The following is a 17,949-nucleotide window of genomic DNA, read 5'->3' as shown; positions in this document are numbered from 1 at the left end:
GACCTTGGCTTAATCCTTATAGTACCGCCATGAGAGAAGCTTCCATGTTCCCCTTTTAGAGATGAGTGTTCTGAGGTATCAAGAGGTTAAGACACTCTCCCAAGAGTGCCCTGGTAGGAACGGACGGAACTAAGGTTTTTATCCAGATAGGTCTGATGCTTTTACTGTACTCAACCATATTTTCACTGTCGTTCATAGGGGTGCACATCCATGGTTAAAAGTAAGTATCAAGTAAATCTGATATTTTCATTCATTTCACATTTCATTCATTTTACATTTCACTTTTTATTTCTCTAAATTTTATTTCTTTTAAATTTTACTTCTTTAGAATAAAATTAATATTCTTTAAAATGTGGTCTTATGGGGAATTCCCTTGCAGTCCAGTGGTTAGAACTCTGAGCTTTCGTTGCCGAGGCCTGGGTTCAATCCCTGGTTGGGGAGCTTGTTTGTTGTGTGGCAAACAAATTAAAAAATAAAATGTGGTGTTATGAATTTATTTATTCATTCCACAGATGCTTAATGAGCACCTTCTGTGTGTTCAGCACTGGGGTAGTTACTGAAAAAGAGTTATGCATGACATTGGCAAGGCAAATCAGTAATCCTTAACGTTAAAATAATAATCATGGGCTTCCCTGGTGGCGCAGTGGTTGAGAGTCCGCCTGCCGATGCAGGGGACACGGGTTCGTGCCCTGGTCCGGGAGGATCCCGCGTGCCGTGGAGCGGCTGGGCCCGTGAGCCATGGCCGCTGGGCTTGTGCGTCCGGAGCCTGTGCTCCGCAACGGGAGAGGCCACAGCAGTGAGAGGCCCGCATACCGAAAAAAAAAAAAGGAAAGAGGTTAAAATAATGATCATGACACCATTTTGAGAATCATTATAAAAAGAGACTACAGGGCTTCCCTGGTGGCGCAGTGATTGAGAGTCCGCCTGCCGATGCAGGGGACGTGGGTTCGTGCCCCGGTCCGGGAAGATCCCACGTGCTGCAGCGCGGCTGGGCCCGTGAGCCATGGCCGCTGAGCCTGCGCATCCGGAGCCTGTGCTCCGCAACGGGAGAGGCCACAGCAGTGAGAGGCCCGCATACCACACACACACAAAAAAAGTCCCCTCTCTATCCTCAAATCAATTTACACTTACCCATCACACAAGATTGAAATTACCCATTTACTAGTCTAATCTCTCCCTAAACAATGTGCTCCATGAGAACACTGACCATATGCTTCTCATTCACAGGTGAATCCCTGGAACTGCGTGCAGCCTCAGGTGCACAGTAGGTGTTCAAAATATATTCTAGAAGGAATGTATAAGCCAACCATTGCAGAGAGGTTTAGGAACCTAACACACACAAAAGCAAAGGCATAGCAACATCCCAGGGCCTGGCATGTATTTGCATGGCCAGAAGGTAGCGATCAGAATTCTGTACAAGCAACAGAGGTGGGATGGACTCTGCCTATTAAAGGAGGTCATTCTGATGAAGGGATGGCACCATCTTGGTATAAAACACATCATGCTATGTTTTATTTTTTGTCTGTGTAAAAGGATGCAGATGATGAAAGGCTGGAAGGGCCTTCAGCTTCCAGTCCATGAGGCCCCGTGCACATTGTGAATCACTTCCCTGGCAGATTGCGGAGAAGTACTAGAAAATCGTGAGCATGAGGACTTTGTGAATTAGGATCTCAATTCTTTGCATACAGATAGGATATCTGCTACCTAACTCATCTGGACGACCCTACAAAAAACAGAAAAGGTACTTTATATAAGACAGGTCCTCAGTGAGTATGAAGCAATCAGATCTTCCCAAATAAATATTTTACATTACTGAGCATCCAAAGACCTGAAAATGGCCTTTAAAATTTTAAAGCATCACACATTATAGCATTAGTCATTACTGCTCCAGACCACAGGAGGATTTATCCAGAAAAGCCGAGCAACTCTGCTATTTTCTAAGGCATGCTTCATGCTTTTCTTATGCAAATAGGAATGAACATCGTGCTATTTCACGGCAGCTTCGCAAGATGTACAACTCCACACAGGTATCCCTCTGGTTAAAGAAAAAACGAGATTTCACCTAGTTGGCTAGAAAGCAAATTAGTGCAAACGGAATCTTATTTTCCATTTGCATTTTCAGTGTAAATGTGCAAACACGTGCCCATAGGAAAATTTCTCCACCTGACAAAACTGAATGCTTAACACTGTAAGAAAATGAGCCGTGATGCCTGGCCAGTGCTCGATGCGCTTCTCATTGTTGGCCAGCTCTTCCTCTGTCAAGGGCTCTGCAACATTTCCCCAAGTCTGGAGTACTCCCTTGGTTTTGATTTTATGCCTCTGCCACACTCTAACAGTCATACACCCCATTTCCCTTATCCCAGTCACTAGAATTTCTCTGCTGCTCCACACACAGAAAGCTCCCTTCACAGAAAAATCACCGTTACCAGAGCCTAGCTCTCCTTTTCTCTATGTAGTGGCCTAGCAGTGTCAGTCCATAGTCTACAATATTGTCTAAAACACAACATACAGCAGCCCCAAAGTCTCTTGTGCACCAAGTTATATATAAAGAATGGGTCACCTCCTATTTTCATCAATGTAACTACTTCACCATCACATTATATCAGATACACTCAGAATAAAAGGTCACTGTAAACGGGGGTGTGGAAATTATTAGAACTTTCTGCTTCAGAATGGGATAGATGAATGAAAGTAGAAAAGTATGAATTTCTTCACATGGGGCAGCTTTTGACTGGGTCACGCAGCAACAGCCCCCATTAGCAATCTTGTTTCCATTCAAAGCCACACAGAATAGCTACTCATGGTGTGAAGAAACATGTCTTGTTTTCATTTCTGGAGCAATTTAAATGATCTTATTGTCGGAGGTGTACTCAGTAACCATTTTCTGTCACCATGAAGGAGAATTCTCTCTAGGCTGAGATTCCTAAAAGGTTATTCTAATTCTGCAGTGACTGAATATATAATTTAAATTATATTCTTAATTTTCAATGCTACCACATATTCTCCCAGGTTCTGAAAAACCACAAGTTGAAAATAAGGTAGGGAGAAAAGCCATTATTAATGACTTGCATTACGGAATAGCCAGGGGGAAGAAAAGAGTTACTGCAATTGGAAGCTTTCTGAAGGATTTACTTTTATGTTTATTCAGATTCAATTAAAATCAATAGCTTGAATTTCCTCTTTAAAAGTTACTTCTAGATGTTTTTGTTTGTTTTTTTAACATGCATAGAATCAACAGACTGAACAAAGTATCCAAGAGGACTATTATAAAGAATCAGGTAAGTTTTTTATAGGAAGGACCTGTATCTTGTCATGTCAGTATTCTCAGAGGTCCTTGAAATTATTTATTAACATTTCCATAGCATTGCCTGGGTGCCAGGTGCTGTCATCAGCACTTTATATATAGCAACCTATTGGATTCTCGTAACAACCCTATGAGGCAAGTACCACTGTTACCGTCTCCATTTTCCAGGTGAGGAAACTGAGGCATGGAAGTCAAGTGATTTGCAGGTGATCAAACAGCTAGAAATTCAAACTCAAGCAGTGTGGGCTCCAACACCCAGGCTCTAAACCACCATGTTATGTTGCCTCTGGCATTAAGGAATGATAGCTAACGGGGTAAGAAGGGAGGGAAGGAGGAAATATCGATAGAATCCTTTAGCAGTAAGAAGATTAAGAAGGCAACCTGGTCAGCCTCACAGCACACTTTGCATTCTAGCAGAGCTCTTCGCCTATTGAAATTATTCTCTCAATTTTGCAGCACTTTTCTGAATCCCAAGTCCCTCCTAGGGTTGTTCCTTAAATGCTGCCCACCCACCCCCTCCCAGCTTCAATTTGCTCCTGCTTAGGTGAATCAACTAAAAGGAAAGCACAGGAGACTTCGCTGCTGAAAAAGTGTTTTTCTCAGTTCCCCAGAGCTAGAATCTTTGTGCAGGTGTTAAGAGCAGAGCATCTTTCAGGGAGAATTCCAATTTGTATGTAAAGTGCTTAACCCTGAGAGGGCAGACAGTAGAAGCAAGAAGAACTACAATTCTGCAGTCTGTGGAAGGAAAACCACATTCACAGAAAGACAGACAAAATGAAAAGGCAGAGGACTTTGTACCACATGAAGGAATAAGATAAAACCTCAGAAACACAACTAAATAAAGTGGAGATAGGCAAACTTCCAGAAAAAGAATTCAGAATAATGATAGTGAAGATGATCCAGGACCTCAGAAAAAGAATGGAGGCAAAGATCAAGAAGAGGCAAGAAATGTTTAACAAAGACTTAGAAGAATTACAGAACAAACACCTAGAAGAATTAAAGAACAAACAAACAGAGATGAACAATACAATAACTGAAATGAAAAACACATGAGAAGGAATAAATAGCAGAATGACTGAGGCAGAAGAACTGAGAAGTGACCTGGAAGACAGAATGGTGGAATTCACTGCTACAGAACAGAATAAAGAAAAAAGAATGAAAAGAAATGAAGACAGCCTAAGAGACCTCTGGGACAACATTAAATGCAATGACATTCACATTATAGGGGTCCCAGAAGGAGAAGAGAGAGACAAAGGACCCAAGAAAATATTTGAAGAGATTATAGTCAAAAACTTTCCTAACATGGGAAGAGAAATAGCCACCCAAGTCCAGGAAGTGCAGAGAGTCCCAGGCAGGATAAACCCAAGGAAAAACATGCCGAGACACATAGTAATCAAACTGACAAAAATTAAATACAAGGAAAAATTATTAAAAGCAACAAGGGAATAATGACAAATAACATACAAGGGAACTCCCATAAGGTTAACAGCTGATTTCTCAGCAGAAACTCTACAAGCCAGAAAGGAGTGGCATGATATACTTAAAGTGATGAAAGGGAAAAACGTAAAACCAAGATTACTCTACCCAGCAAGGATCTCATTCGGATTCGATGGAGAAATCAAAAGCTTTACAGACAAGCAAAAGCTAAGAGAATTCAGCACCACGAAACCAGCTCTACAACAAATGCTAAGGAATTTCTCTAAGTGGGAAACACAAGAGAAGAAAAGGACCTACAAAAACAAACACATAACAATTAAGAAAATGGTAAGAGGAACATACATAAAAATAATTATCTTAAACGTGAATGGATTAAATGCTCCAACCAAAAGACACAAGCTCGCAGAATGGATACAAAAACAAGACCCATATATATGCTGTCTACAAGAGACCCATCTCAGACCTAGGGACACATACAGACTGAAAGTGAGGGGATGGAAAAAGATATTCTATGAAAATGAAAATCAAAAGAAACCTGGAGTAGCAATACTCATATCAGATAAAATAGACTTTAAACTAAGAATGTTACAAGAGACAAGGAAGGACACTACATAATGATCAAGGGATCAATCCAAGAAGAAGATATAACAATTATAAATAAATACGCACCCAACATAGGGGCACCTCAATACATAAGGCAACTGCTAACAGCTATAAAAGAGGAAATCAACACTAACACAATAATAACGGGGGACTTTAACACCTCACTTACACCAATGGACAGATCATCCAGACAGAAAATTAATAAGGAAACACAAGCTTTAAATGACACAATAGACCAGATAGATTTAATTGATATTTATAGGACATTCCAACCAAAAACAGCAGATTACTCTTTCCTCTCAAGTGTACACGGAACATTCTCCAGGATAGATCACATCTTGGGTCACAAATCAAGCCTTGGTAAATTTAAGAAAATTGAAATCATATCAAGAATCTTTTCTGACCACAACGCTATGAGATTAGAAATCAATTACAGGGGAAAAAAACATAAAAAACACAAACACATGAAGGTTAAACAATATGTGACTAAATAACCACGAGATCACTGAAGAAATCAAAGAGGAAATCAAAAAACACCTAGAGACAAGTTAGAATGAAAACATGACGATCCAAAACCAATGGGATGCGGCAAAAGCAGTTCTAAGAGGGAAGTTTATAGCAATACAAGCCTATCTCAAGAAACAAGAAAAATCTCAAATAACAATCTAACTTTACACCTAAAGGAACTAAAGAAAGGAGAACAAACAAAACCCAAAGTCAGCAGAAGGAAAGAAATCATAAAGATCAGAGCAGAAAAAAATGAAATAGAAACAAAGAAAACAGTAGCAAAGATCAATAAAACTAAAAGCCAGTTCTTTGAGATGATAAATGAAATTGATAAACCATTAGCCAGACTCATCAAGAAAAAGAGGGAGAGGACTCAAATCAATAAAATTAGAAATGAAAAAGAAGTTACAACAGACACTGCAGAAATACAAAGCATCATAAGAGACTACTACAAGCAACTCTATGCCAATAAAATGGACAACCTGGAAAAATGGACAAATTCTTAGAAAGGTATAACCTTCCATGACTGAACCAGGAAGAAATAGAAAATATGAACAGACCAATCACAAGTAATGAAATTGAAACTGTGATTAAAAATCTTCCAACCAACAGAAGTCCAGGACCAGATGGCTTCACAGGTGAATTTTATCAAACATTTAGAGAAGAGTTAACACCCATCCTTTTCAAACTCTTCCAAAAAATTGCAGAAGAAGGAACACTCCCAAACTCATTCTACGAGGCCACCATCAGATACAAAAACCAGAAAGAGATACTACAAAAAAAGAAAATTACAGACCAATAGCACTGATGAATATAGATGCAAAAATCCTCAACAAAATACTAGCAAACAGAATCCAACAATACATTAAAAGGATTATACACCATGATAAAGTGGAATTTATCCCAGGGATGCAAGGATTCTTCAATATATGCAAATCAATCAATGTGATACACCATATTAACAAACTGAAGAAGAAAAACCATATGATCATCTCAATAGATGCAGAAAAAGCTTTTGAAAAAATTCAACACCCATTTATGATAAAAATTCTCCAGAAAGTGGCCAGAGAGGGAACCTACCTCAACATAATAAAGGCCATATATGACAAACCCACAGGAAACATCATTCTCAATGGTGAAAAACTGAAACCATTTCCTCTAAGATCAGGAAAAAGACAAGGATACCCACTCTCGCCACTATCATTCAACATAGTTTTGGAAGTCCTAGCCACGGCAAAGAGAGAAGAAAAAGAAATAAAAGGAAAACAAATTGGAAAAGAAGAAGTAAAACTGTCATTGTTTTCAGATGACATGATACTATACATACAGAATCCTAAAGATGCCACCAGAAAACTACTAGAGCTAATCAATGAATTTGGTAAAGTTGCAGGGTACAAAATTAATGCACAGAAATCTCTTGCATTCCTATACACTAACAAAGAAAGATCAGAAAGAGAAATTAAGGAAACACTCCCATTTACCATTGCAACAAAAAGAATAAAATACCTAGGAATAAACCTGCATAAGAAGGTAAGATACCTGCACTCAGAAAACTATAAGACACTGATAAAAGAAATCAAAGATGACACAAACAGATGGAGAGATATACCATTTTCTTGGATTGGAAGAATCAATATTGTGAAAATGACGATACTACTCAAAGCAATCTACAGATTCAATGCAATCCCTATCAAATTACCAATGGCATTTTTTTACAGAACTAGAACAAAAAATCTTAAAATTTGCATGGAAACACAAAAGACCCAAACAGCCAAAGCAGTCTTGAGGGAAAAAAACCAAGCTGGAGGAATCAGGCTCCCTGACTTCAGACTATACTACAAAGCTACAGTAATCAAGACAATATGGTACTGGCGCAAAAACAGAAATATAGATCAATGGAACAGGATAGAAAGCCCACAGATAAACCCACACACTATGGTCAACTAATCTATGACAAAGGAGGCAAGGATATACCATGGAGAAAAGACAGTCTCTTCATTTAGTGGTGCTGGGAAAACTGGACAGCTACATGTAAAAGAATGAAATTAGAACACTCCCTATCACTATACAAAAGAATAAACTCCAAATGCATTAGAGACCTAAATGTAAGACCAGACATTGTAAAACTCTTAGAGGAAAATGGAGGAAGAACACTCTTTGACATAAATCACAGCAAGATCTTTTTTGATCCACCTCCTAGAGTAATGGAAATAAAAACAAGAATAAACAAACGGGACCTAATGAAACTTAAAAGCTTTGTAAAGCAAAGGAAACTACAAACAAGAGGAAAGGACAACCCTCAGAATGGGAGAAAATATTTGCAACTGAATCAATGGACAAAGGATTAATTTCCAAAATATATACACAGCTCATGCAGCTCAATATTAAAGAAAACAAAGAACCCAATCCAAAAATGGGCAGAAGACTTAAATAAACATTTCTGTGAAGAAGACATACAGATGGCCAAGAAGCACATTGAAAAGCTACTGAACATCACTAATTATTAGAGAAATGCAAATCAAAACTACAATGAGGTATCACCTCACGCCAGTTAGAATAGGCATCATCAGAAAATCTACAAACAACAAATGCTGGAGAGGGTGTGGAGAGAAGAACCCTCTTGCACTGTTGGTGGGAATGTAAATTGATACAGCCACTATGGAGATCAGTATGGAGATTCCTTAAAAAACTAAAAGTACAATTACTATATGACCCAGCAATCCCACTACTGGGCATATACCCAGAGAAAACCATAATTCAAAAAGACACATGCACCCCAATGTTCATTGCAGCACTATTTACAATAGCCAGGTCATGGAAGCAACCTAAATGCCCACTGACAGATGAATGGATAAAGAAGATGCGGCACATATACAGAATGGAATATTACTCAGCCATAAAAAGGAACGAAATTGTGTCATTTGTAGGGACGTGGATCTAGAGACTGTCATACAGAGTGAAGTCAGAAAGAGAAAAACAAATATCGTATATTAATGCATATATGTGGAACCTAGCAAAATGGTACAGATGAACCAGTTTGCAGGGCAGAAATTGAGACACAGATGTAGAGAACAAATGTATGGACACCAAGAGGGGAAAGTGGCTGAGGGTGGGGTGGGGGGGGATGAATTGGGAGATTGGGATTGACATGTATACACTGATGTGCTTAAAATGGATAACTAATAAGAACCTGCTGTATAAAAAAATAAATAAAATAAAATTCTAACAAAGTGCTTAGCCAAGCACCTGAAGAACTCAGTGGACGTTAGGAAATGCCATCATTATTACCAATCACACCAGAGCAATCACACCATCATTGCTCTCTAGTTCTGTTGAGATAATGTAATGGTATATGCAAGACAGTGGCACCTATGACCATAACAAAAGTCTGCAGTGGGCATTTAGTTTCCTTCTTTGAGAAATATTTATGGAGTGCCTACCTTTTTGCCAGGTTCTGTGCCAGGTATATCATGATGAAAGTGACCGACACAGTTCCTACCTTCACGGAGCTTGCAGTCTAATGTTACAGAAACAGTTAAATAAGAAAGTATAATACAGTACTATTTGTGCCACAGTAATGGAAAATAGGATCCTATGGAGCAAAGATAAGAGGTGCCTAATCTAGATATGGTGGGCTAGAAAGGCTTCCCATAAAAGGAACCTCTAGATTGGGACCTGAAGTATGTAATCAAAGCAGGTGAAGGCACAGTTCCAGGCAGAGGGAACATTATGTACGAAACTGAAGAAGCAAGTGTATAACAGCATTGAAGAGCTAAAAGAAATGGGGTAGAGCTGAGGTTAAAAATGTAACGGGTGCGAGGGCAACAGAAGAGGCTAAGGACAGAAGCAGAGGTCATTCCACCAAGAGCTGTGATTCATGTTAAGGAGTGACATGGTCAGGCTCACATTTTAGAAATCTCACCATTTTTGCAGCAGGAAGAAGAGACCCAAAGGGGACAACACCAGATGTGGGTGGGAAGGACAGTTTCAGTTTCTTTGCAGTAATCTAGAAAAGCAATGCCAGTGGGCTCGGTAGCATCAGTGGAGACGGGAAGAAATGGACGGATTAGAGACGGATGAAGGAAAAGAACCAATAGGACTTGGAGACTGGAGAAGTGGTTAGGGAGAAAGAAGAGTCACTCAGGTTTTATTCCTCCCTGGGGAACCGGGCAACAGATGAATCCATTTACTGAGATAAGGAACACTAGGAGAGAAGAGGTTTGAGAATGTACACGATGAGTTCAGTGGACATTCCGCAGTTTAAAGAATCCCAGAATACAAAATTAGAATAGCCAGGAGGCAAACTTTCCCACTCAGAATGATTCTTCCTCCCAGTCAACAGGAGCCAGTGCACATCTTGGTAGGTTCACTGCACCCCTGATGGTAGCCCGGCCTAATGACAAGAACAGCAGTGGAATACTAGATAGTTCTTGGATGACTAGAAGGAAAAACTGGAGCCTCTTTTACTGCCTGCTGTATCGTCAGAATCAACTTGAACAATGGAGAGAACAGATCCCAATTGCTATTTGTCCATATGATGATCATGAAAAAACTAACAGGGCTTCCTTGGTGGCGCAGTGGTTAAGAATCTGCCTGCCAATGCAGGGGACACGGGTTCAAGTTCTGATCTGGGAAGATCCCACATGCCGCGGAACAACTAAGCCCGTGTGCCACAACTACTGAGCCTGCGCTCTAGAGCCCGTGAGCCACAACTACTGAGCCCACGCACCACAACTACTGAAGCCTGTGCACCTAGAGCCCGTGCTCCACAACAAGAGAAGCCACCGCAATGAGAAGCCCGCGCACTGCAACGAAGAGTAGCCCCCAGTCGCCACAACTAGAGAAAGCCCACACTCGGCAACAAAGAACCCAACACAGTCAAAAATAAATAAATAAAACAAATAAAAATTTTTTAAATGGAAAATTTTATTAAAAAAAAAAGAAAAACGAACAATGAGAGGTCCCTCCCTTGCCTCCAAAGCAGATAGCATTTCAGTCTGTCAAAGCAAATTAAAAATGGACCTGCCAACGCTTGTGAAGTTTTCTTGCAAGAATCTGATCAAGCCTTAGAATCTGGTGTTTAGCGCTAACAAATTTACAGAAAATACAGGGGTAAGAAAAAAAATGTGTCAATAAAATCACAGAGATCACAGAGATGGATGAGCGAAACCCAGAGTGCCAGACATTCGCCACGACAAATAACTTGGTTTCTTCAAACAAACAGATTGAAAAAGAAAAGAAAGAAAGAGGGAGAGAGAGAAAAAGGGAGCAAGGGAAAAGGAGGGAGGGAGGGAGAAATTAAAAGAGATTTAAGATTTTTGCCACTTTGTCGTATATGCCATATGCAATCTTTTTTTAATTTTTTTTTTTTTTTTTTTTGCGGAATGCGGGCCTCTCACTGTTGTGGTCTCTCCCGCTGCGGAGCACAGGCTCCCGATGCGCAGCCTCAGCGGCCATGGCCCACGGGCCCAGCCGCTCCGCGGCATGTGGAATCCTCCCAGACCGGGGCACAAACCCGTGTCCCCCGCATTGGCAGGCGGACTCTCAACCACTGCGTCACCAGGGAAGCCCTATTTTTTTAATTTTGAAAGAGAAAATAAATAGCAATAAAAGATAATGGATGGACCTCATTTGACTCTTGATTCAAACAAGAGTTTGACAACTTTAAAAATAATATTGTGAGAAAATCAAAGAAGTCTGAACACCAACTAGGTATTAGAAGATATGAAAGAATTATTAATTTTGTATGTGATAATGGTATTGTTACGTATCTTAAAATTCATTTTATTTTGGAAACATACAGTATAGTGTTTGTGGATGAATGAAATGACTGACTTCTATAATTTGTTTCAAAAGAATCCAGTGCAGACAGAGGAGAAAGTAGGTAGGAATATACATGAACCAAGATGAGTCTTGTAATGATCTCTGTAATTTTTGGAGCTGGGTTTCTCTACATTTGGATGTGTTTGAAAATTTCCATACTAACATGTTTTAGCTGACTTGCCAAGAAACGCAGTATTTGAGGAAAGCTAGAGCAAAGACCAAAGAAAAAGAGCAATAGTCAGCTATGATGCAGAGACTGAGCATCACCTCTGCATTTCTGAAGAACTGTTTTCTGTGCATCAGACTGGCACTCTCTTCTATGCCCAGTCACTCCTCTCCATGCTTTGTGTTTGGAGGTGTTCCAAATGGAGCTCTGTGGTACATTCTCAGCTATTTCTATCTCTAATTCCTTTGGTGAGATCTAAACCTCCTTAGACTATCAAAATCATTTGGTCTTCTCTTTCCAATCATATACATACGTTTTTAATATATTGAGGTACTTGGGGGCAATCACAGAGATCTCCCCCTTTCTGCCTACATACTGACACTTCCCTTGCTGCCAAATTCATTCAGGATGCCAGAGACCTAGGAAGAAATGATTCAAATCATCTCCTACAAGGAACTGGGCTCAGGTAATATACCTTGTTTGGCATGAAAGTGAAAATGGCATAATAGAATATTTTACTAACACGCTTACATCCCCGTTACGTTGAGCCCAACGGTCGGAGAAGAGCATCTTAAAGAGATAAGAAAAAATGATACCCACTACCCCTTTCTTTTATCATCATCATCACCATCCAATATGTGCCCAAGCAGGGTCTAAACCAACTTCATGATGAAGCCTTATACTTAGATTATGCTATATATTTAAATTATAAATTAACAAGGCTCAAGTCTTAACAACACTCCCTTTGGGATACAAAGTCACTGGATCCACAGTTATTAAAAGGTTTCTTATGTATAAAATCCTCTGAAGAAAAGTAACACCGTGCCTTGAAAATATTCTAAATAAAATGACAGAACAGAATTTTTACTGACGTCTTGATTATGGCATAGAGAGAGAACTTGACAGCAGGAATGACTAAAGGAAGAGGAACAGAGAACATCTTAGATGGAAAAGACAGAAAAACATCACAGAAAGAGGAGAGGCAGGTGTGGTAAAGACCAGACCCTCACAGTTTGGACTTCATTGTTCCGTGGCTTCATTTTGAATGTGCCAACATCATATTTCCATGCACAATAAAAATTGAAGTTATCATTGGTAACTTTTGAGGAAATAGGAAAAAAAGAGCTAGAATCATTTCAAGATAGATGCTTTTCCACCTGTTTTCCTTTAAAAACACACCCTCTTATGGAAGCTTTTGGGTAAGTTATTCACAATGGCCAGAACCACCATTTCTTCCCAATACAAGATCATGCAGCTGAATTCTAAGTGAGAAGTCATTTCCTGATCTACTTTTCTCCAACACTCCATCTCAATCAACCACCCTGAAGATACATACTGCGTATATAAAGCAAATTAGAAACTTTTGTGGAAACAACCCTTTACATTTAAGAAAACCAAGTAAAGAGAAAAAAGGTTAAAATGCACCTACAAGCAGTAATCTGTTGAAAAGGCAATGAATTGGTGTCTCCGTAATTCACAGAACTCATAGTTTATGTTTTTGGATCTAATGAATTAAACTCCCTATTTGTGGTCATGTTATCACAGTTCTATTAGAGGCAAATGCCTTTGAATCTGAATGGTTTCAGGCACTTGTCTGAAGTAACTCACTCATGAGTAGGATTAAGGAAATGTACTTAATTTTCTCCAACCAAGAGCAAGCTTCCCTAGGGCACTGGAAGAGGGCTAATAAGAGGTTCATTTATTTCCCACACCTGTGATTTTGTTCTTAAGTGGTGTGAATGGCTATTGAGTTCAATATCAGGACTTCTCGTTGCCAAATTACTTAGCTCTCATTTCATCTAGAGGTGAATCAAGAAGGCATCCTCTGATGTTTATGATATTGCCTTCCACATAACACTTGGAGAGAAAACAGAGGGAATTATTTACCTAGTTGGGTGAGAAAGGTGGAAAAGTACCTTCTCGTTTTTTTTAATTAAAATACTTCGTGAGGCAATCCTAGGACAGACATTTCTTTACTTGCTATATCGCTCACATTTTTTCAGTTGCTGATAAGTGAATCCAGTGAGATCCACAGTATCTCACATATTTTGGTGCGTACGCAACGTAGACAAACACCTTTCTTGCTGCCCTTTTGAACACACACAAACATGGGTTGACTTTAACTGTTCATAGTTCTGCAACAACGAAACACTCAGTCAGAACTGCCTGATGTTGACCATCAATTCTAGGTCCACGTGAAGACTGAATGAGGCAAGAATCTAACCTGCTAATAACTGACAGATTTCCCAATGTCCCCTTGGAAAACCTGGAAGAAAATTAGGCAAACAGAGGAAGAAGGGGTCTTTCCCCATGACTGTCAACCACCATATGTAATGTACTAATTTCTTGCTGTTCATTTTTTACTGTGATCTGGATCCAGACAAAGTGACTCTGCATTATCCCTTGGTTATTAGAAGAGTCTAATTGCTTGGAGTTAATTACTTGCACCTAAGAAGTTTGTCACTACGTATCTATATCTTTATCTACAGATATTTTTACAACATAGGAGGAAGTTGAGTCCCCCGGCAAAGAGCATCTTTTCTGTTAGTTGGTTGGTTGGTTGGTTTCTTTGAGGTTGGGGGAGGTGCTCACCAGAGACACACACTGCCCCTTCGGATCTGGCTGGCAGGTGGTGGCTTCTGGGCTCCACACCCTCTGCAAAGCGAGAGGTGGCTTGGTGCTCACAGTTGGTTGATTGGCAGGGCTCGGAGCATCTTTGCGTACAAGCTTTAGAGCACCTCCTGTAGTTTTGTCCCATTAACCTGAGCACAACAGCTTGACGAATTTGGTTATAGAGGCACAGTTGGCAGCTTCTAATTAAATAATTATACCTAAGCAGCTGCACGGAAGCTGTCATGCACCTTAGAAAGACAGTAGCCAGTTTTATTGATCCTAAGACAGAGGAAGAGTTAACACTTAGCTCTGGTTGTTACGTACAAAGTGCAAGTATATCATATGCAGTACATGTGCTGTGCAACATGAAGTTGCTGTACGTTTGTGCTAGCCTGTCCATGGAGTGACGGAGAGCAAACCTTGGCAACCTCTCAGCAACCCAAAAGAGAAAGAAGCGATTATATGATCAAAGAACAGAGTCTGTTGAGAGCAATCTAAAAGGGACATAGTATTATATGGATGAGTCTTGGATGAACACAGAAATGTCACTGAGCTAGTAGGCAAATACGCTCAGGTTCTGGGTATCATTTAGATGAGCAAGTGATTAGAATCAAGTGTAGTCTTTTTGAGGGGCTATGGTTGGTAGGTTTTCTTTTATTTGACTGAAGCTTCTTAAGAGGCTGTTTTCAAATATTAGAAATTGGAGAACAAGGTAAATATCACATACCTAGATTTAAACTCTATGATGCATGTTTTCCCCAAAAAGTTAGAAGATATTTATTCTACAGAATCACAGATAATGTCACACTCCTTTGTAGAAAGCTAAAAAGCTAAAGCCTTATCTCTATACTAGTGGAAAATTCACCAGAAGGAAGAAAGCAGAATCTGGCAACTAAGTTCCAACATAGAGGAAGGTACAGATTACAGATAAAGGCCATAGGTAGGGATACTGGACCAAATAATGCTTGTTCCAACACATGAGAACGCTACTGAACTGCTGGCTGATTTCACTTTTCTACACAGGCTGTTCTTTCTACACAATCCATTTGTCTTCACTTCCAAAAACCAAACGTGTGATAACCCAGTAGAGAGCAACTCGGCTTCCCACAGGCCTTGTCACCAAGGTTCCCAGCACCATCTCCAAACGAATAAACACAACTGTAGGCAAAAACCAGTCCAGGAAATTCAGTCGTATCTTTATGTGTAAAGACATTTAGATATTTTAATCCTCAAAATTTATGGATTTGCCTTAAAATAAGAACAGAGAAAAACTGGAAACATATTTCTTATGGCATTCACTTCACCCAACTCCCAGACCTGTTGAAAATCAGCAGTTCATCAAGCCCTACACTTTACAGATTGATTGATTGTTCTCCTTTCAGAGATCAATGGCTTATCTTTAGAATAATGCCATCTCTTAAAATAAAGCATTCTGTACAGTCATTTAAACAAATGGACTGACCTCTAACAAACTCTTACTTTAAAGGTACAATTTAAAGGTACAATTGTTTCCTTTCTTTTTTCCCTTCTGCTTTCCTTTTATGTCAGTGACTCTATCACCTCAGCTATCTGAAGACGACTGCATGTGACTGACAGTTCTCAAGGATTCATTCCTTTTAGATGACTCCTAAATGAAGCTCGACTTAATTAAGTCTGCACTGCAACTCACATCTCAGTACAAATTGCCAAGGAATCAAATCACAAAACTGTAAAGCCTAGAAAAGCAAATTTCAGACTGTCTAGGCTGCCATCTAGCCAAGATCGTGTCATTCAGTGCAACATCCATTTGTGTTTTCAACGCCCCCATGAAAGCCAGTCTTCAGCAACCAGCTTAAGAGACCCCAAAGTTAGATAAAAGAATAGAGAGCAGTACTTCAGCCACTCTGAGTCTATCAACCTCCTGTGGACCAACAGCTAAGTTCTAATGTTCTTATGTTCACAATTCAATATCTGACAGAGACACACATGCCTGTTTTCATTCCACATATGACCTATACCAATACCATTTGCATCTTGTGATGTTTGAGGCCTTTAAATATTCTGTGATTCTTTAAATATTTTTAAATAGTTAAATAAATATTTATATAAATATTATAAAATAAATATTTTATAAATATTCTTTAAATATTCTGTGACTGGAAAAACAAACGTCGTCTTAGGTAAGACATGAAAGCTGACTATAACCTCTAATCTTCTAGCTGTACCTCAAGGGTTAAAAAAAAGAACCAGAACAGTATTCCTTAGACATAAACTGAACATGCAGACACAGATTTCTGTTAAGAGGATCCATACACATGAAAAAACAAAAAGAACCCGTGGTACTTACGATAGAAGACATACTCGGTGTAACTTGACCAGACCTTGTCATCTGTGTATTGGCTGACGAAAGACGCTGTCACTGAGGAGTTACAGGCCACCATGTGGAATCCACATTCTGACAACATATCAAAAGCCCTTTCCAGATGCCTGAATTTGAGATAAAATCTGGAGGTGTATCTTTCTGGGGCTCTGTCAGGGTCTCTGCTCTCATTCAAAGTTTCTCCAAAGACCTCCTTTGCCAAGGAAATCCTTCCACAAACCAAAATCCGGGGAACTCTCCGAAACTTGGCATCTGCCTGCCCCTCTCTGCCCATGGTGCAGGACCCCCTGTATCCCACAGTAATAAAACCCCACTTGCGGTCAGCAGGGAGTAGCGAGGAAGGGGGGCATATTCTCGTGTCACTTCCTTGGGAGGCATCTTCAAAGTCACTATGGCAGAATTCATCTGGGCTTTGCTTGATTTCATCAGGGGTCAGGAGTTTGACCAAGTCTGGGAGCTGGAAGTACTCAGCTTCCCTTTTCAGTCTTCCCCTTTCTGGAAAGTGATCAGGCAGGACCACCTGCCGGTCCCTGAGATAGTCCAGAATATAACGGAACAAGAATCCATCTCTGTCAATGAAAAACCTTCCCTTGGAGTCCTTGGCTAGATCGTTAGCTGTGTCTCTCTTTGGGGAAAACATTTTCCACAGGAGGGAATGAGGGATGCTTATTAATGTGGAATGGCGAGTGAAATAAACTTGACCCCCAACATTCAGCTCCACAACCTCAGGGAAGGAGTTGGGAACCGCAGCCCCTTGTTCTCGAGGATAATAACGACTACAGTTTCCACTCAGAGCCATTGTCCCTTTCTTCTTCTTCTATTTTGATGTGAAGGTGCAGTTCAATGGAGTCAGAGCCTGATCTTTTGCACCAACTTGTAAGGGAGGGAGAGGATGCTAACTTGTTAAGAAAACGGCCTTCTCTTACCTAGTTTTTTCCCCAAGAAAGCAAAATTTCAAAGACTCCACAGGTGAAGTGATGCTGCAAAAGTAGTTTAAACCCTGGCAGGTGGTAAGCTATTACTTCATGGAATATAATCAACTCATCTGCATCCAATCTTCCCCCAAGCTCAGTAGGCAAGGCAGGCCAGGTCTCCAGTTACTGAGAGGTCTGTGTGAAGGAAAAGAGAGAAAATTAT

At 40.0% G+C, this 17,949-nt stretch overlaps 1 protein-coding gene across 1 annotated transcript in view; it reads right to left on the bottom strand.

Annotated features, from left to right (window-relative positions):
• The window catches only part of KCTD16 (potassium channel tetramerization domain containing 16), a 260,449-nt gene extending 242,838 nt beyond the window's left edge, over positions 1–17,611 (bottom strand). The window contains exon 1 of the mRNA XM_024752426.1: positions 16,780–17,611. Coding sequence (XP_024608194.1) covers positions 16,780–17,611 — 832 coding nt within the window. The remainder of the gene's footprint in view (positions 1–16,779) is intronic.
• Positions 17,612–17,949: the final 338 nt, after the last annotated feature.

This window comes from Neophocaena asiaeorientalis, unplaced genomic scaffold (assembly GCF_003031525.2).
Source record: "Neophocaena asiaeorientalis asiaeorientalis breed wild unplaced genomic scaffold, Neophocaena_asiaeorientalis_V1.1 scaffold204, whole genome shotgun sequence".
Classification (NCBI taxonomy): domain Eukaryota; kingdom Metazoa; phylum Chordata; class Mammalia; order Artiodactyla; family Phocoenidae; genus Neophocaena; species Neophocaena asiaeorientalis.
The sequence above is the reverse complement of the archived record's forward strand: the minus strand, read 5'-3'. Positions and strand labels throughout refer to the sequence as shown.